At 36.6% G+C, this 21,613-nt stretch overlaps 1 protein-coding gene across 1 annotated transcript in view; it reads left to right on the plus strand.

Moving 5' to 3' along the window:
• LOC102276917 (glycerophosphodiester phosphodiesterase domain-containing protein 4) overlaps positions 1-21,613 on the plus strand; it is a 152,020-nt gene that overhangs the window by 110,040 nt on the left and 20,367 nt on the right. The window contains exon 12 of the mRNA XM_005896942.2: positions 5,448-5,602. Coding sequence (XP_005897004.2) covers positions 5,448-5,602 — 155 coding nt within the window. The remainder of the gene's footprint in view (positions 1-5,447; positions 5,603-21,613) is intronic.

Genomic DNA, 21,613 nt, shown 5'->3' on the forward strand with positions numbered 1-21,613 from the left:
CAAATCAAATGAAAGAATAAATAACCTGGAAGAAAGGAATCTACAAATGTTTCAGATGGAAGAGGAGAGAGAACTAAGACTTTTTAATCACATTCATTAGGATAGCAAAATACAGATAATGGGTGTACCTACCAAACTAAGAGAAGGAAAAGGGGGCACAGCATTTATGTTAAGAAGTAATAGCTGGGGACTTCCTAAACCTGGGCAAAAACCTGGATAAATCCAGGTCTTTGGCTTTGGACAAATCCAGGTACAAATCCAAAAAGCTAATAGATCACCTCATCTCAGTGTAAGATGACCTTCTCCAAGATACATTATAATCAAGGTGTCAGGGTCAATGATAAATGAAGGAAACCAGGGGGGGAAATTAAGTATTGCCCAAAGGAACCCCCAATTAGACCACCAGCAACAACTCGATAGGCCAGAAAAGAGTGGAATGACATACTGAAAGTATTGAAAGAGAATGGCTGCAATCCAAAAGTCTACAAATAATAAATGCTGGAGACGATGTGGAGAAAAGGGAACTCTCTTACACTGTTGGTGGGAATGCAAACTAGTACAGCCACTATGGAGAACAGTGTGGAGATTCCTTAAAAAACTGGAAATAGAACTGCCTTATGATCCAGCAATCCCACTGTTGGGCATACACACTGAGGAAACCAGAAGGGAAAGAGACACGTGTACCCCAATGTTCATCGCAGCACTGTTTATAATAGCCATGACATGGAAACAACCTAGATGCCCATCAGCAGATGAATGGATAAGAAAGCTATGGTACATATACACAATGGAGTATTACTCAGCCATTAAAAAGAATACATTTGAATCAGTTCTAATGAGGTGGATGAAACTGGAGCCTATTACACAAAGTGAAGTAAGCCAGAAGGAAAAACACCAATACAGTATACTAACGCATATATATGGAATTTAGAAAGAGGGTAACGATAACCCTGTGTACGAGGCAGCAAAAGAGACACTGATGTATAGAACAGTCTTATGGACTCTGTGGGAGAGGGAGAGGGTGGGAAGATTTGGGAGAATGGCATTGAAACATGTAAAATATCATGTATGAAACGAGATGCCAGTCCAGGTTCGATGCATGATACTGGATGCTTGGGGCTAGTGCACTGGGACGACCCAGAGGGATGGTATGGGGAGGGAGGAGGGAGGAGGGTTCAGGATGGGGAACACATGTATACCTGTGGTGGATTCATTTTGATATTTGGCAAAACTAATACAATTATGTAAAGTTTAAAAATAAAATGAAATTAAAAAAATAAAATAAAAGGAAACAGGAAAAAAAAAAAAAAAAAAAAAATGCTTGCCCAGAATACTCTAACAAATAATAATCTAACAAAGTTATTCTTTAGATATGAAGGAGAAATTCAGGCTCTCCCAGACAAACAAAGCTGAAAGAGTTCTTCACCACTAAATCTGCCTTACAAGAAATGCTGACAGGAGCTCTTCCACCTGAAATGAGAAGATAAAAGTATACACAGCTCTCAGTTAAGGGAGAAAACTATAACTCTAGTTTAGAGTAAAGTGGTAAACATTAAACATAAAGATTAAAGGAAAGACTTTTGAAAATAACTAGCTACCACAATGTGCAACAAACTCACAGAATAAAGAGACAGAATTTCTACAGTAAAAATATAAAAAGGAAGGACAGCAAATTTAGATAAATTGCTCTCAACAGGAAAAGACCTATTCAAACTATGAGAAAGATTTTCTATGCAAACCTCATAGTACTCAGAAAACAAAAATCTAGAGCACAGACAGCAAACATAAAGAGGAAAACTGAGCAAACAAGCATGGAAAATCACCAATTGAAAAGACAGAGCACAAGTAAAAAGAAACAATGGAGATATGAAACAGTCAAAAGACAAAAGACAAATTCGCAGTAGTATGTTCTTATATATCAACAATCATCTGAGATGTAAATGGATTGAACTCACCAAATCAAAAGGCACGGGGTGGTGGGATGGATTAAAAATCAAGACTGAACTGCATGGTGTCTTCAGGACACTCGTTTCAATTCTAAAGACACATACAGACTCAAAATGAAAGAACTGAAGATGATATTCCAAGCGAATGGTAAATAAAAGAAAGCAGGTATAGTCATGCTTATGCCCCCAAAAAATAAATCTCAAGGCAAAATGATAACAAGGTACAAAGAAAGTCATGATGTAATGATAAAAGGGCAAAAATATCAAGAAGGCATGACATAATAAACATTGGGGTGGCCAAAAGGTTCATTGGTCTTTTCTCATAAGATGGCTCTAGAAACAATTAACTGCCTTTAACTTCATTCAAAACAATTTTCTTAGGTTCTATTGTGACTGCTGTCATATCAGTGTGCATTTTTTTAAAACTTATGAAAATTGGTGACTTTTTGTGTGGCTATTTTATTTTTAATCCAGCATAATAACTTTTTAAAATTGTACTGTTTTCTGCCACATAGCAGCATGAATCAGTCATAGGTATTACATATGTATCCTCCCTCATGAACCTCCCTCCACCTCCCACCCCATCCCATCCCTCCATGTTGTTACAGAGCACCAGATCTGAGTTCCCTGAATCATGCAGCAATTGTGTGGCCATTTTAATATGGAAGATGGACTCAAAAAAGCAAAAATTTCAGCATATTATACTTCTATTATTTCTTTTTTTTCCCTATTATTTCAAGAAAGGCAAAAGCACAACTGAAACACGCCCCCAAAAATGCAGTGTATGGAGAAGGTGCTGTGACTGATGGAACATGTCAAAAGTGGTTTGCGAAATTTAGTGCTGGAGATTTCTCACTGGACTGGAGACTAGTTGAAATTGATAGCAATCAAATCAAGATATTAATTAAGAACAAAGTTACACCACAAAGAGATAGCCAACATACTCAAAATATCCAAATCAAGCACTCAAAATCATTTTCACTAACTTGATTATGTTTATTGCTTTGATACTTGGGTTCTACATAAGTTACGTGAAAAGGATCTTCTTGAAAATATTTCATACAACTCTGCTTAAACATAACAAAAACATTCCCTAAAACCAATTGTGATGGATGATGAAAAGTGGATACTGTACAATAATGTGGAATGGAAGAGATCAAGCATAAGCAAAATGAACCACCATCAAACACACCAAAAGCTGGCCCTCACCCATAGAAAGTGATGTTGTGTATATAGTGGGTTTCAAAGGGAGTCCTCCAATATGAATTTCTTCAGGAAAAGCAAACAATAAATTCCAACAAGCACTGCTCTCAGTTAGACTAACTGAAAGCAGCATTCAATGAAAGGCATCCAGAATTAGTCAACAGAAAATAATCTTCCAACAGTGTAACATAAGACTGCATGTTTATTTGATGATCAGGCAAAAACTGTTACAGCTTGGCTGGCAAGTTCTGATTCAACTGTCATATTCACCAGACATTGTGCCTTTGGATTTCCATTGATTTTGGTCTTCACAAAATTCTTTTAGTGGAAAAAAATTCAATTCCCTGAAAGACTGCATAAGGAAGAGTTCTTTGTTCAAAAAGACGAAAAGTTTTGGAAGATAGAATTACAAAGTTGCCAGAAAAATGGCAGAAGGTAGTGGGACAAAAAGGTCAATATGATGTTCAATAAACACCTTGGTAAAAATGAAAAATATGTGTTTCATTTTTATTTAACAACTGAAGGAGCTTTTTGGCCAACCCAATATTTAGTAACTTGTTCTCACCACGTCTCTGAATTCAGGTACAAATTCTTTTTACTGAATCACTATGTTTCAGGGCAATGCAGTCATCTACATAAATTGAATAGAAATATGCCCCCCTTTACACTGGATATAACTGGAAAAATTGTGTTGTCAACATCATATCTGAAGAGCATATTTGAGATTACATGTCATTCAATCTGGTATGACAAGCCCCCAGACCCCAACTAAGGATACACATACAATTGGTATTTGGAACCAATGCCTACACACCTTCCTAGGCAAACTGTATGGTGTCCCTCGTTGCACACTGTCTCAGCATTACAGGTAGTAAGAAAGATCAATGATGAGCAGGAAAAGGAGAGAGAAATTTGCCCATATTTGTAGCTATACATGTGAAAACTGGTTCAAGTGAACTTCCAATTTTTAAAGTAGTAGTGAGAAAAAGAGCTCTGGAATGATAGGGACTATTAAAAGAGGAATTCTAGATTCTCTATATACTCTCTAGACAGAACCTCATTTAATAGCCTTAGTAGTTGTTTAACACAATCTGACTCTAGATTTGCTAATTATACAAGGAACTTTATGTGTGTTAACTGACCCTTTTAACTGCACTGATGTAAGTCAATAGAGCCAATATTTCTCTTCTTTTCACAGCTATTTGTAAGGCCTCCCCAGATAGCCATTTTGCTTTTCTGCACTTTTCTCTCCATACATGGCACATATCTTTTTTTTTTTTTTTTTTTCATTTCAGTTGTGTTTTTACCTTTATTCAAATGATAAAGCATAATATATGAAAAATGTGACTTTTTCTTCAATTTTAAATATTAAAATGGCTATACAAAAATTCTCCAAATTTATATTTTTTTAATGCTCACTAATGAGTGCCAGCTGTTACAATGCAATATAAGAAAATTGTTTAAAATGAAGTTAAAGACAACTAAGTGCTGCTAGAGCCATCTTACAGGAAAAAAAAGAAAACAAAATTTTTGGTGAACCCAATACATGTGCCAATCTAAGAATGAGCCAGTTAAATTTATATCAGTGGGGAAAACATTGAGGCTGTTTGCTGTTCCAAACCAAATGAAATAAAAGGGAATGTATGTAATGGCTATATGATGTGAGCTGCATCACCACCAGTGTACATCTCTTAGAAAAGGGCCTGAGTATGGAGCACTAAGGCTTTGAATAGCAGCTTTCATTTATGATATAGAAAGTTCTTATTAGAACAGAGATTCATCATGTTTTCCAGAGCACTCTTCATTTTGTCAGTCAGTCATTCCAAATATCTTTAATTTTCAGAATGTGGAAGAATGCTATGAGAGAAACAAATATATGTCTTTTTCCAAATAGAACTCTTTCCACAGATGAGTGGAGAGCATCTCCTGTTGGCAGAAAATGACTCTTCTCAAAAATGATTTATAGCATCATCAGCCAGAGGAGATGATTATGATACTGACCCTTTATCCACACCTACAAACTCCTCATCCACTTTAGCTAGTGTGGTGACACAGCTCACCTTTGGTCCCGTGATGTTAACTGGGAAAACTCAGCTCCAGAACAAAACTAGTGACAGCCGCATTTTAAGAGTTCACTGGACAACATTAGGGCAGGTTAACTCATTCATCAAAGACTAAAATCTCTGCTCCCTATAGACTGTTATCCATGCTTGAATGAAACGCCTCCCATTCTACATGGGGCTGTTTGTACCAACACAGCTGATTTTCCACTGAAAGACTTCCTGTTTCTCCTTGCAGATTTTCTGGTTACCAGATTCTGATAGGAAGTATGTCAGGAGCAAAGCTCCTGGTTTTCAGCACATCAGCCGGTTATTCACCGTTGAAGAACTTAGAAAAGAAAATATCACTAGAATAAATGTTGACTATAAGAGGTTGTTCTACAATGGCTTGAAGTAAGTGTTTAACCCCTCTTGGCATGTGTTGCCTTTCTTGAACAAAATCTGCATCCTAGCCGAGTAATTTAGGTTCCTCCTCCCATCTCAGGATTTCTGGGTTTGGCCATCTTCGTGGAATTCCCAAATTTCTTCTTGTTATCGTTTTCTCCCTATCTGCCCTAAAACGTTTATCAAAGGGTAGACTCTGTTATTGGAACATAGTCTATGGCCCCTTCTCCTGTCCTCCAATCAACCCACTTTTGTGTATTCTTGGTATTTTTCTCTTTATACAATGTAAGTATTGAAAAGTCAGAACTCAAAACGTTATTGATTTCCTCTTCCAGATTCCAGTACCTTATAAATGACTTTGTGATCCCAATATCCAGATCTCTTATAGCAATAGTAAATAACATAGCTAAATCATTGTTTTAAAAAATTTGAGACAGCCAAGTATGAGAAGAAAGAAAAATTATTAATCATCACATTTATAATTATTATTATTAGAAATACATTTTCAGAATTAAAAGTATCTGGTAGTAAAGTAACATTTTAAAATTTATTAATCACTGTTTACATTAATCCATATACCATTTCTGTTAGATTTTAAGGTTTTTTTTTTTTCAGATAATTCTAAATTTATCAGAGACAGAGTTTCCTTTGAGATATAGATGTAGCTAAATTTATAGATTTAGCATATCCTTTTAGCCTATGCTTGCTCAGCGCTGCAACAGAGGCCATTCAATATCATGGTGATCCAAGCCTATGCCCCAACAAGTAACGCTGAAGAAGCTGAACAGTTCTATGAAGACCTACAAGACCTTTTAGAACTAACACCCCCAAAAGATGTCCTTTTCATTATAGGAGACTGGAATGCAAGGCTGTGATCCATGTGATCAGATTGGCTAGTTTTCTGTGATTATGGTTTCAGTGTGTCTGCCCTCTGATGCCCTCTCTCAATATCTACCATCTTACTTGGGTTTCTCTTACCTTGGACGTGGGGTATCTCTTCATGGCTGCTCCAGCAAAGTGTAGCCACTGTGCTGAATGGTTGAACAGTTCTATGAAGACCTACAAGACCTTTAAGAACTAACACCCAAAAAAGATGTCCTTTTCATCATAGGGCACTGGAATGCAAAAGTAGGAAGTCAAGAAACACCTGGAGTAACAGGCAAATTTGGCCTTAGAATACGGAATGAAGCAGGGCAAAGGCTAATAGAGTTTTGCCAAAAGAACACACTGGTCATAGCAAACACTCTCTTCCAACAACACAAGAGAAGACTCTATACATGAACATCACCAGATGGTCAACACCGAAATCAGATTGATTATATTCTTTGTAGCCAAAGATGGAGAAGCTCTATACAGTCAGCAAAAACAAGACCAGGAGCTGACTGTGGCTCAGATCATGAACTCCTTATTGCCAAATTCAGACTTAAATTGAAGAAAGTAGGGAAAAACCACTACACCATTCAGGTATGACCTAAATCAAATCCCTTATGATTATACAGTGAAAGTGAGAAATAGATTTAAGGGGACTAGATCTGATAGACAGAGTGCCTGATGAACTATGGACAGAGGTTCGTGACATTGTATAGGAGAGAGGGATCAAGACCATCCCCATGGAAAAGAAATGCAAAAAAGCAAAATGGCTGTCTGCGGAGGCCTTACAAATATTCTGAAAAGAAGAGAAGCAAAAAGCAAAGGAGAAAAGGAAAGATATAAACATCTGAATGCAGAGTTCCAGAGAATAGCAAGGAGAGATCAGAAAGCCTTCCTCAGCGATCAATGCAAAAAATAGAGGAAAACAACAGAATGGGAAAGACTAGAGATCGCTTCAAGAAAATCAGAGATACCAAGGGAACATTTCATGCAAAGATGGGCTTGATAAAGGACAGAGATGGTATGGACCTAACAGAAGAGGTGGCAAGAATACACAGAAGAACAGTACAAAAAAGATCTTCACGACCCAGATAATCACAATGGTGTGATCACTGACCTAGAGCCAGACATCCTGGAATATGAAGTCAAGTGGGCCTTAGAAAGCATCACTATGAACAAACCTAGTGGAGGTGATGGAATTCCAGTGAGCTATTTCAAATCCTGAAAGATGATGCTGTGAAAGTGCTGCACTCAATATGCCAGCAAAATTCAGCAGTGGCCACAGGACTGGAAAAGGTCAGTTTTCATTCCAATCCCAAAGAAAGGCAATGCCAAAGAATGCTCAAACTACTGCACAATTGTACTTATCTCACATGCTAGTAAAGTAATGCTCAAAATTCTCCAAGCCAGGCTTCAGCAATACGTGAACTGTGAACTTTCAGATGTTCAAGCTGGATTTAGAAAAGGCAGAGGAACCAGAGATCAAATTGCCAACATCTGCTGGATCATGGAAAAAGCAGGAGAGTTCCAGAAAAACAACTATTTCTGCTTTATTGACTATGCCAAAGCCTTTGACTGTGTGGATCACAATAAACTGTGGAAAATTCTGAAAGAGATGGGAATACCAGACTACCTGACCTGCCTCTTGAGAAACCTATATGCAGGTTAAGAAGCAATAGTTAGAACTGGACATGGAACAACAGACTGGTTCCAAATAGGAAAAAGAGTACATCAAGGCTGTATATTGTTCAGTCTCCTTACTGATTATATATCTATTTATATTTTCTAATTCTTCATAATACAGTCATGGTAGGTTTCTTGATTTTAGGATTTTGTCCTTTTCACCTTGGCTATCCAATTTGTTGAGATACAATTGGTCATACTGCTATATCCCTTATAATCCTTTTATTTCTGTAAAACTTGTAATAATGTGCCCACTTTCATTTCTGATTCAGTAATTTGAGTCTCTTCTCTTTATCATAGTACCTCTAGCTAAAAGCTTATTAATTTTGTTTATGTTTTCAGAGAACTAACTTTTGGTTTCTTTGATTTTCTTTATTGGTTTTCTGTTCTTTATTTTGTTTATGTCTTTTCTAGTCTTCATTATTTTCTTCCTTTTGCTATGGGGCTCAATTTGTTCTTCTTTTTCTAGTTTCTTAAGCTGTAAGGTTGTATGGTTGATATGAAATCTTTCCTGTTTTTTGAAAATTCTTCTTTCCTTTCACTTTTATTAAAATATGCATATAGCTCTGTAGGTTTAAGTTGTACAGCATATATAATCAATTTGCTTACATTCATCATTAAATGATTATCACAAGAAGTTGAATAAATATCCATCATCTCATATAGATACATAATTGGAGAAATAGAAGGTTTTTCCTTGTGATGAGAACTCTTAGGATTTCCTCACTTAACAGCTTTCACATGTAACATACAGCAATGTTAATTATATTTTTTCATATTGTGCATAGTATTTCTTTTTAAAAAATTTTAATTGAAGTATGGTTGATTTACAATGTAGTGTTAGTTTCAGGGTACAGCAAATTTTTTTCATATATATATATACATATATATGTATATATTTATTTAATTTTTCAAATTGCTTTCCATTATAGGTTGTTACAAGTTTTGAATGTAATTTCATGTGCTATACACAAGTTCCCTTCTTGTTTATTTTATATTTGATAATGTTTATATCTTAATCCCAAACTCTTAATTTTCCCTGCCCACCATTTCCCCTTAGGCAACCATAAATTTGTTTTTTATGTTTCTGTTTTGTAAATAAATTTGTTTGTATCATTTTTCAGATTCCATTAAGGTGATATCATATGATATTTGTCTTTTGCAGTCTGACTTCACTTAATATGACCATTGCTTGGTTCATCCATGTTGCTGCAAATGGCATTATGTCATTCTTTTTATGACTGAGTAATATTCCATTGTGACACACACACATCATAGCATCTTTATACATGTATCTGTCAGTGGACATTTAGATTGCTTCCATGTCTTGCAAGATTGTAAAGGTTGCTGCTGTGAACATTGGGTACACATATCTTTTGAATTAGATTTTTCTCTGAGTGTATGCCCAAATGGGATTGCTGGATCACATGGTAAGTATATTTTTAGCTTTCTAAGGAAACTCCATACTGTTCTTCTCAGTGGCTGTACCAATTTACATGCCCACCAGGAGTGTGGGAGGATTCCCTTTTCTCCACACCTTCTTCAGCATTTATTGTTTGTAGATTTTTTGATAATGGCCATTCTGACTAGTGTGCAGTGATGCCTCATAGTTTTTATTTGCGTTGACACTGATGCTGGGAAAGATTGAAGGCAGGAGAAGGGGACAACAGCGGATAAGATGGTTGGATGGCATCACCAACTTGATGGACTTGAGTTTGAGAAAGCTCCAGGAGTCGGTGATGGACAGGGAAGCCTGGCGTGCTGCATTCCACGGGTCGCAAAGAGTCGGACATGACTGAGTGACTGAACTGAACTGAATAATTAGTGATGTTGAGCATCTTTTCATGTACATTTTGGCCATCTGCATGTCTTCTTTGGAAAAATGCCTATTTAGATTTGCTGCCCATTTTTTGCTTGGATTGTTTGCTTTTTTGCTATTGAGCTGCATGAGCTATTTGTATATTTTGTAGCTTAATCCCTTGTCAGTCACTTAATTTGCAAATATTTTCTCCTATTCTGTGGGTTGTCCTTTCATTTGTTTATGGTATCCTTTGCTGTGTAAAAGCTTTTAAGTTTAATTATGTTCCATTTGTTATTGTTTTTATTTTCATTACTCCTGGAGATGGATTGAAAAAGATGTGATTTATGTCAGAGAGTATCCTAAGTATTCTTCTAACACTTTTATAGTAGCTTGCCTTATGTTTAGGTCTTTTTTTATTTTTGTGTATGGTGTTAGAGAGTGTTCTAATTTTATTTTATTTTATTTTTTTAAATTTTATTTTATTTTTAAACTTTACATAATTGTATTAGTTTTGCCAAATATCAAAATGAATCCATCACAGGTATACATGTGCTCCCCATCCTGAACCCTCCTCCCTCCTCCCTCCCCATACCATCCCTCTGGTTCGTCCCAGTGCACTAGCCCCAAGCATCCAGTATCGTGCATTGAACCTGATAATTTTATTATTTTGCTTCTAGCTGTCTAGTTTTCCAGCACCACTTATTGAAGAGACTGCCTTTTCTCCATTATGTAGTCTCGCCTCCTTTGTTGAAGATTAATTGACCATATGTGTGTGGGTTTATTTCTGTTCTTTATATCGTGTTCCATTTATTTAGACTTCGGTTTTTGTGCCAGTACTATACTGTTTTGATTACAGAGCTTTGTAGTATAGTCTGAAGTGAGGGACTGTGACCTCCAGCCCCTTTGTTCTTAAGACTGTTTTAGCTCTTTAGGGTCTTTTGTGTTTGTGTACAAATTTTTAAATTTTTTGTTATAGTTCTGTGGAAAGTGCCATTGGTAATTTGATAGGGATTTACCTGAATCTGTGTATTGTCTTGGGTAGTATGGCCATTTTAACAAATTATTGACAGCAGGAATTTTACAGAAGCTAACACCTGTGACCAGCAATTTGTTATGTAAATGAATATTAATACATCTCCAGTCAGTAATATTTGGGTAACAAAAAACTTATTGATAGGTCTGTGATCAGTAAGTTGTTAACAGTATTGATTTTTCTATTCCAAGAGCACAGTATATCTTTCCATCCTTTTTGTACTGTCTTTAGTTTCTTTCACTAACATTTTAACAGTTATCGAAGTACAGGCCTTTTGCCTCCTTAGGTAGGTTAATTCCCAGGTATATTATTGTTTATGATACAGTGGTAAATGGGATTGGTTCCTTAGTTTCTCTTTTGGATATTTTGTTGTTACTGTATAGAAGTCCAATGGATTCATACACATTAATTTTGCATTTTGCAGCTTTACTGAATTTATTGATGAGTTCTGGTGGTTTTCTAGTAGTGTTAGGATTTTCTGTGGATAATGTGTCATCTACAAACATTGACAGCTTTACTTCTTCTTTTCCAGTTTGGATTCATTTTCTTTTTTCTCTTATTGCTGAGTCTAGGATTTCCAAACCTATGTTGAATGAGAGTGATGGGAATGGGTCTTCTTGTCTTATTCCTGATCTGATCTTAGAGGAAGTGCTTTCAGCTTTTTAACTTTAAGTATGATGTTAGTCATGGATTTGTCATATATGTGGCCTTTATTATGTTGAGGTATGTTCCCTGTTTTCTCAATTTCTTAGTTTTTCTTATCAATGGATGTTTAAATTTATCAAAAGCTTTTTCTGCATCTATTGAGATGATCATATGGGTTTTATTCTTCAGTTTCTTAATGTGGTATATCACAGTATTTGATACTATTGAAAAATTCTTGCAATTCTGGGATATATCCCACTTGATCATGGTATATGAGCCTTTTAATGTATTGTTGGATTTGGTTTGCTCATATTTTGTTGAGGAATTTTGCACCTGTGTTCTTCTGTGACATTGATGATATTGTTTGAAAGGAACACTTCTAAACTCATTGTGTCAGGCTGCCATCACTCTGATACCAAAAGCAGAGAGAGATATCACAGAAAAGAAAATTACAGGCCAATATTACTGATGAACATAGATGCAAAAATCCTTTGATTTTTTAAATGTAAGTATTGATAGCCATGGATTCCCCCTCCCCCAGCACCGTCTATGAACTTTGGTGCATCCCACAAATTTTGGTGTTTTCATTTTCATTCATCTCCATGTATTTTCTCATTTCCCTTGTGATTTCTTTCTTTATCCATTAGTTTCTTGAAAGTGTATTGTGTGCTTAGTCACTCAGTCACGTCCAACTCTTTGTGACCCCATGGACTGTAGCCTGCCAGACTCCTCTGTCTATGGGGATTCTTCAGGCAAGATTACTGGGTCTGGTTGCCATGCCCTTCTCCAGGGGTTGTTCCCAATTCAGGGATCAAACCCAGGTCTCCTGCATTGCAAGTGGATTCTTTACCATCTGAGCCACCAGGGAAGCTCAGGAAGTGTGTTAAGTCCCACAAATATGTGAATTTTCCAATTTTCCTTTTGTTAGACTTCTAACTTTATTGTGTTGTGGTTGGATAGGTTACTTTGATATTTATCTTTTCATATCTGTTGAGACTTAATTTGTGGTCTACTATATCTAAACTGGGAATTGTCACATATGCATTTGAGAAGAATGTGTATGCTGTCATTGGGTTGAGCATTCTGTGTCTTAGAAATAGTTTCTTGTGTTGATTAAGTCCTCTCTTTCCCTACTTATCTTCTGTCTGATTGTTCTATTCATATTGAGAGTGGGATATTAAAATTTCCAACTATTTTAGTTCTGTCAGTTCTGTCAGTGTTTACTTTGTAAATTTTACTGTCCTGTCATTAGGCAGATAAATGTTTATAATTACTATATCTTCTTGCTATATTGAAACTTTTATTAATATGTAATGTCTTTCTTTTCCACATATTAGCTTTTTGACATAGTGCCTGTTTTGTCTGTTGTTAGTATAGCCACCCATGATCTTTTTAGTTACTGTTTGCATGGAATAACTTTTCTGTCCTTTCACTTGCAATCTATTTGTGCCTTTGGATCTAGAATGAGCCTCTTGTAAACAGCATAAAGACGGGTCATATGTTTTTATGCATTCTGCCAATCTGTTTGATTGGAGAGTTTATTTACATTTAAAATAATTACTGAAAAGAGGGAAGACTATTATCATGTTTTTACTGCTGTCTTTTTTGTAAATATTGTTTCTGTTATCAGTTATTTTAACTTGTTAATTTTGTATACCTTATAATTTTCCCCCTTATTTTCTACTTTTCTGTTTTCCTTTATGTTTCATTGCTTTTTTTTTTTTTTTTTTGTAGTATAATACTTAAATCCTTTTCTTGTTTCCCTTTTTATGCATTTTTTTAACCACAAAGGTTTTTGTGGTTACCATGGGAATTACACTTACCATCCTAAAGTTATGATACTGTGATTGAATTTTTACCAGCTTAAAGTCAGTAACATGCAATAAATCTTCTTCTTTATAACTCCAGTTTCACTTATTGATGTCAGAAAAATTTATCTTTATATACACTATGTGCCTCAAAGATAAACTAATAATTCTTATAAATGCAATAGTTTCTCAAATTATGCAGAAGACAACATGTGGAGTTGATAAAACAAAGTTACAAAATTAGTAGCTGTTAGACTAATAATTCTGACTCTCTCCCTTAGATTTTTTACTAAATTATGTGTGAAATAAAGACTTATAGTTACAAAATTGTTAAAAATAATACTAGCTTTTATATTTGCCATTGACTTTTATTGAGATCTTTATGTGTCTGTAAGATTTTGACTTACTGTCCCTTGACTACCTGATGCAAAGAACTGACTCATTGGAAAAGACCCTGATGCTGGGAAAGATTGCAGGCAGGAGGAGAAGGGGACAACAGAGGATGAGATGGTTGGGTGGCATCACCGACTCAATGGACATGAGTTTGGGTAAACTCCGGGAGTTGGTGATGGACAGGGAGGCCTGGCGTGCTGTGGGTCCATGGTCACAAAGAGTTGGACACGACTGAGTGACTGAACTCAACTGGAGGATTCTCTTGAGTTTTTCCTACAGGGCTGGTCTAGTGGTCATGAAGTCCTTCAGCTTTAGTTTATCTGGAAATGTCTTAAATTTCCCTTTGTGCCTGTGAATCTCCAATAAGACAAATGTTATTCTCTGTTCTGAACTTTTTATCTCTACATGTATAGGAAAATGTTATACCTTTAGAGGTCAGAACCTTGAGAATGGGTTATCCTGAGCATTTCAGGCTATAGGCAACATTCTTGCTTGTCTCAAAAGCAATAGAATACACAGATTAAAGTTAAAAAATAAAAGGTCTAATATGGACTCAGATTTGTTATTTGGTTTTATACCTCTTATATTTGAAAGATAGGTTTTGCTGGGTTTATGAATCTTGGTTGACAGTTTTTTTCTTTTAACACTTTGAATATTTGGACCCACTGCCTGCTGTCTACCAAAGCCTGATGAGAAGTCTGAGAATGTGATTGAGGATACCTTGTATGTGGCAAGTTGCTTCTCTTGGTGATTTCAAGATTCTTCCTTTGCCTTTGGCTTTTGAAAGTTTGATTATAGTGTGTCATAGGGTGTATCTCTTTGAGTTCATCTTACTTAGAGTTCATTGGATATTTACATACATATCTTTTATCAAATTTGGGCATTCAGCAATTATTTCTTCAAATATTCTCTCTGCCTCTTTCTCTGTCCTTCTTTTGGAACCTAGAAATACATATATTGACTTGTTTTATGATGTCCCACAGATAGGCTCTGTTTCCTTTTCTTCAATCTTTTGCTTCTTTTCTTCGGAATCATAAATATCTATTGATCTATCTTCTAGTTCACTGATTCTTTCTTCTGCTGATCAAATCTGCCTTTGAATCTTAATAGTCAGTTTTTCATTACAGTTATTGTGACTTTCAGCTCTAGAATTTGGCTCTAGTATTTTCTAGGTTTTCTGTCTCTTTATTAATGTTTCCATTTTCTTCATATATTTAAAAAACTCTATCTACATCTTCCTTTAGTTCTCTGAGTATCTTTAGGATGGAAAAGTTTTTGTCTTGTGTATCAGCCATCTGCTCTTTTCCAGGGACAGATTTTTTAGATTTAGTTTTTCCTTTGAATGAACCATACTTTCTTGTTTCTTTTTACGCTTTGTGATTTTTCTTAAAAACTGAACAGTTGAAAATAATTATCTGGCAACTCTTGAAATCAGATTCTCCCCTTTCCCCAGGGTTTGCTGCTTTTTGTTACTTGTTTGTATTTTGGCTGTCTCTATGCCAACAGTCAGCCTGGGGGTATAAACTTAAGGTCTTCTCAGGTCTCTAATGTGTCTTTCCCTGGACATATGTGGTCACTTTGTAACTTTCCCTATATATGTAATTGCTTTTTGATGTCCTAATCTTTAATGTTTGGCTCCCAGAAGGGGAAAAAGACGTAACTGAAAGATGGGAAGGAAAGAGCAATGGACTTTTAAACCACTGGAAATCATTTTAGTGGGAAGAGGAAAGATTGCCACAGTGGTGATGGTGGAGGTGGGGGGAGGCAGTGAGGAGACAACAGTGCTTGCACTCATCTTTCTGTGCACATCTGTGGCCAGAAGCAGCAATCAGTGATCAGAGCACAGATCCCCAATAATTGGGGGATAGTGACCTTTTTGCCCATCTTGGCTCCCATAAGCTGTGTGCACACTGCTCTAGGAACATGGGCACAGCTGCCTGTCATGGGGCTGGAAGTGTGGAATGGGTAACTGCTGCTGCTGCTGCTAAGTCACTTCAGTCATGTCCAACTCTGTGTGACCCAATAGATGGCCTCCCACCAGGCTTCCCCATACCCAGGATTCTCCAGGCAAGAACACTGGAGTGGGTTGCCATTTCCTTCTCCAATGCATGGAAGTGAAAAGTGAAAGTGAAGTCGCTGGTCATGTCTGACTCTTAGTGACCCCATGGACTGCAGCCTACCAGGCTCCTCCTTCCATGGGATTTTCCAGGCAAGAGTACTGGAGTGGGATGCCATCACCTTCTCTAGGAATGGGTAACTACTACTGTGCTAATTGCTGAAATTGACCACAGTCCAAGCCAGGCTTCAGCAATACATGAACCGTGAACTTCCAGATATTCAAGCTGGTTTTAAAGAAGGCAGAGGAGCCAGAGATCAAATTGCCAACATCTGCTGGATCATCTAAAAAGCAAGAAAGTTCCAGAAAAACATGTATTACTGCTTTATTGACTATGCCAAAGCCTTTGACTGTGTGGATCATAATAAACCATGGAAAATTCTGAAAGAGATGGGCATATCAGACCACCTGACCTGCAACTTGAGAAACCTGTATGCAGGTCAGGAAGCAACAGTTAGAACTGGACATGACACAACAGACTGGTTCCAAATAGGAAAAGGAGTTCATCAAGGCTTTTTTTTGTTGTTTTTATTGTCACCCTGCTTATTTAACTTATATGCAGAGTACATCATGAGAAATGCTGGGCTGGATAAAGCACAAGCTAGAATCAAGATTGCTGGGAGAAATATCAATAACCTCAGATATGCAGATGACACCACCCTTATGGCAGAAAGTGAAGAACTAAAGAGCCTCTTGATGAAAGTGAAAAAGGAGAGTGAAAAAGTTGGCTTAAAATCAACATTCAGAAAACTAAGATCTTGGCATCTCCTCCCATCACTTCATGGCAAATAGATGGGGAAACAGTGGAAACAGTGGCTAACTTTATTTTGGGGGGGGGGCTCCAAAATCACTGCAGATGTTGATTGCAGCCATGAAATTAAAAGATGCTTAATCCTTGGAAGTAAAGTTATGACCAACCTAGACAGCATATTCAAAAGCAGAGACATTACTTTGCCAACCAAGGTCTGTCTAGTCAAGACTATGTTTTTTTCCAGTAGTCATGTATGGATGTGAGAGTTGAACTATAAAGAAAGCTGAGTGCTGATATTGATGCTTTTGAACTGTGGTGTTGGAGAAGACTCTTGAGAGTCCCTTGGACTGCAAGGAGATCCAACCAGTCCATCCTAAAGAGACCAGTTCTGGGTGCTCATTGGAAGGACTGATGTTGAAGCTGAAACTCCAATACTTTGGCCACCTGATGTGAAGAGCTGCCTCATTTGAAAAGACCCTGATGCTGGGAAAGATTGAGGCAGGAGGAGAAGGGAACGACAGAGGATGAGATGGTTGGATGGCATACTGACTTAATGGACATGAGTTTGAGTAAGCTCAGGGAGTTGGTGATAGACAGGGAGGCCTGGCATGCTGTGGTTCATGGGATTGCAAAGAGTCAGACACGACTGAGTGACTGAACTGAACTGAGCTATAACTTTTTAACTATAACATCTAGAGCTTCACTGAAAGTTGTAAGACTTAAATAGACTCCATAGTATAAAAATATTAATAGTTACATTAGACAGATTTGCCAGTGTAATGGTCCAGAATAAGATCAGGTTCCTGGGGCTTCTTTATCTGCTATCTTCTGAGAATTGTTTGCCATGAATATAAGTTGTTACTTCTATGGGATTAATGGCTAGAATTAATGGCAAGATTAATGGCAAGAATGGATTAATGGGTTAATGGCAGGAATGCAATTGCTGGGGTATGGTAGTTTTCAGTTTTATAAGAAACTGTAAATTTTATGTAATTTGTAAGACACTTCCAAACATTTTCAGAGGGCCTGTACCTCTTTACATCCTACTAGTAATGTATGATGATTCAGAGCCTCTCTGTCCTTACCAGTTTTTGCCATTGTCTTTTTTTTTTTTTTTGCTTTGAGAAAATTTTTATTGCACATCGTTAAATTAATTTGTTTGAATAAACAGCACACAAAACAAAGATTTATGTTGTGAAAATCCCTGAAGCTTCTAATCAGCAGTCTGCAAGGCACAGAGACTTTGGTTTTGTGTCTTTTTAAGTCATACATTTCCATTTATTTTTAGATTTTGAACATAATTGTTTTCCAAAATATTTTTTTAACTTCCCCTGGGATTTATTTATATATATTAATCCATAGTTCAGTTTATTTTGTTATCGTGAATCAATGCTAACCCATTTAATGCACCAACACTGAATAGAAATTATTTTGCCATATAATTGCTTTATGGATATTGAAATATCTGATATGAAAATTAAAGTTTTCAATATTTTAAATCTAACATTTTGTAAGTAATAGTTTTTGTTTGTTTGTTTTCCTTTTATTTTTTATTGAAGGATAATTGCTTTGTAGAATTTTATTTTCTGTCAAACCTCAACATGAATCAGCCATAGGTATACATATATCCCCTCCCTTTTGAACCTCCCTCTCATCTCCCTCCCCATCCCACCCCTCTAGTTTGATACAGGGCCCTGTTTGAGTTTCCTTAGCCATACAGCAAATTCCCTTGACTATCTATTTTACATATGGTAATGTAAATTTCCATGTTACTTTTTCCATACATCTCACTGTCTCCTCCCCTCTCCCCATGTCCATAAATCTATTATCTATGTCTTTTTCTCCATTGCTGCCCTATAAATAAATTCTTCACTACCATTCTTCTAGATTCCAAATATATGTGTTAGAATATGATATTCATCTTTCTCTTTCTGACTCACTTCACTCTGTATAATAGGCTTTAGGTTCATCCACCTCATCAGAACTGACTCAAATGCATTCCTTTTAATGGCGGAGTAATATTCCATTGTGTATATGTAGCAAGACTTCTTTATCCATTCATCTCTCGACAGATGGACATCCATGGGCATGGACATGCTTCCATGTTCTAGCTATTGTAAATAGTGCTGCAGTGAACAATGGGATGCATTTGTCTTGTTCAATTGTGGTTTCCTAAGGGTATATGCCTAGGTGTAGGATTGCTGGATCATATGGTGGTTTTTACCATGGTTCCTGACCCTGAAATGCTACCCTTTTCTGTGAGAATGAATGTGCCCCCATTGGACCTGGTGCCTCATGCACTTTTCACAAGGCTGTGTGAGTACTAATAAATCAATGGGATCGGATATGCACTTTAATTTTCATAGGTATATAGAATACTCTTTCAGCTTTGTCCTTTAATTCTAAAGAAGAGAAAACCTATACATGAGTACTAAAAGAACCTGATCTTCTCCAGAAATCAAAACAGAATCAAATAACAGTTGTCCTTCAGAACCAACTATGTGACTGCTAGCTGGTGATTTTTTTTTTTTATTCTTTCTTTTGAAAGTGAAAGTCAGTTGAGTCCAACTCTTGTGACCCCATGGACTGTAGCCCGCCAGCCTCCTCTGTCCATGGAATTTTGAATTTTCCAGGCAAGAATCCTGGAGGGGGTTGCCATTTCCTACTCCAGCCATTGTCATTTTTACTGTAGCCATTCTATAGCTGTGTAGTGATATCCCACTGTGGTTTTAATTATCATTCTCTGGTGGGTAATGAATGATACTGAATGTCTGTCTTATCATGTTCTTAGTTGCCTTGGTCTGTCCTCTTCGGTGAAATGTCTTATCATTCTTAACTGAATTTTATTGTTGAGTTTTGAGAGTTCTTTCTGTATTATAGATATCATCCTTTGTTGGGTATTTTGTTTGCATATATTTTGTCCCAGTCTGTTTCTGGTCTGTAGCGTCTCCTACACAGTCTTCCACAGAACAAGAGTTTTAAAATTTTGATTAGGTCTAACATCAGTTTTCCCTTTTATGAATCATGCTTTTTACTGTTGAGTCTACGAGTTCTTTGTATAGCCCACAGGTCTCAATTTTTCCTGCAAGTTTTATAATTTACATTATATATTTGTCTATGATCCATTTGAGTCAATTTTTATATTAAGTGTGTGTGTGGTGTTAAAATTTCTTCTTCTTTTTTTTTTTTTTTTGCCTATGCCTATATGTTTTTGGCCAATTGCTCTAGTCCAGTTTGTTGAAAAAACTTCTCCTTATCCCATTAAGTTGCTTTTGGACCTTTGTAAAAAATCATTTTGACATTTGTGTGGGTCTGTTTCTGGGTTTCAAATTATGTCCCACTGTTCCATATGTCTGCTCCTTCCCTAATACCACACTGTTTTGATTGCTGTAGCTGTACAGTGTGCCTTAATACTGGGTACAGTGATTCTCTCTCACTTTACTCTTCTTTTTCAATATAGTTTTAATTAATTTTGGGCTGAGTCTTTTGACATACATTGTAGAATCAGTTAGGACAGAGGAGCCTGGCAGGCTACAGTCCATAAGGTTGCAAAGAGTCGAACTGGACTGAAGCGACTTAGCACACACGCATGCAAAGGTTAATTGTACAGAAGAAAATAAACAAACCAAGGAAAACTTGGTGGTATTTTGGTAAGAATTGCATTAACCTACAGATCAGTTTGAGGAGAACTGACATCTGTATGATGCTGACTTTTCCAATTCATAAATACATGTGTCTCTTCACTTTTAAAATATTCTTTGATTACCTTCATCAATACTTTTTAGTTTTGGGCTTACAGATCCTATGTTTGTTAATACCTATGTATTTACATTCTTTGGGGTGATTGCTAATGGCATATTGTGTTTCAGTTTCTATAGGCTCATTATTAATAGATAGAAATTGTGAATGGTTTTTGTGTGTTGGCTTCAAAAAATTTTACTACTGTTTCCTTATTTCTGTTTCCTAATCTTCTGGTGATCTGAAGAATTGTCTTAGAGACATTTCTAGCATATTGGGTAACTAATTGTAAGTGCTACTGTGAAAGTGATAGTATTATTTTTCTCTTACAGCTTATATACTGAGCCTAACAGCCTGCGAAGCTAGTACAAGACAAAGCTAGATTCAAATGCAGACTTGCACATAGCTGTTTCCAATATGCTATGTCATCTCAGGGTGAAGGAAAAATTTTGAAGGGATTTACATGGTATATTTTGTGAGAAGTTTTCCCTGAAAATGACAACTTGACTAGAATTACTAGACGCTCTACTTACTTTCTGTCTCTATAGACAGTGTACAAATATCTACCGACACGCAGGTGGTGCTAGTGGTGAAGAACCCAACTGCCAGTGCAGGAGACGTAAGAGGTGTGGGTTCAATGCCTGGGTTGGGAAGATCTCCTGGAGAAGGAAATGGCAACCCACTCCAGAATTCTTGCCTAGAAAATCCCATGGACAGAGGAGCCTGGTGGGCTATAGTCCTTGGGGTTGCAAAGAGCTGGACACAACTGAAGTGACTTAGCATGCAGTGCATAGGGAAATTTGGGTTCCATTTTCCCTACTAAGTGCTTTAAAAAATTCTTTATATTTGAAGTACAAATATTTACCATATTGGTATTCATTTCTTTTTTCCTTCAGTTAACTGTTTATGAAGCAGTTACTGGGTATACAGAGATGAGTAACACAGAATCTCTGCTTTTAATTTGCTACAGTCAAGTAAAGAAGACTGATAGGAAAGCAGGTAGCATAATGGGTGTTAAGCATTCTGATGGAAGTAAGTACATTTTCTACACAATAGTGTACTGGAGCTGGTGCATATCAGCTTATGGGTGCAAATTGTAGGAATATTTATATGACATCAGTCATGTCCAACTCTTTGCAACCCCATGGACTGTAGCCTGCCAGGTTTCTCCATCCATGAAAA

The sequence above is a fragment of the Bos mutus genome, chromosome 29 (genome assembly GCF_027580195.1).
Source record: "Bos mutus isolate GX-2022 chromosome 29, NWIPB_WYAK_1.1, whole genome shotgun sequence".
Taxonomy (NCBI): domain Eukaryota; kingdom Metazoa; phylum Chordata; class Mammalia; order Artiodactyla; family Bovidae; genus Bos; species Bos mutus.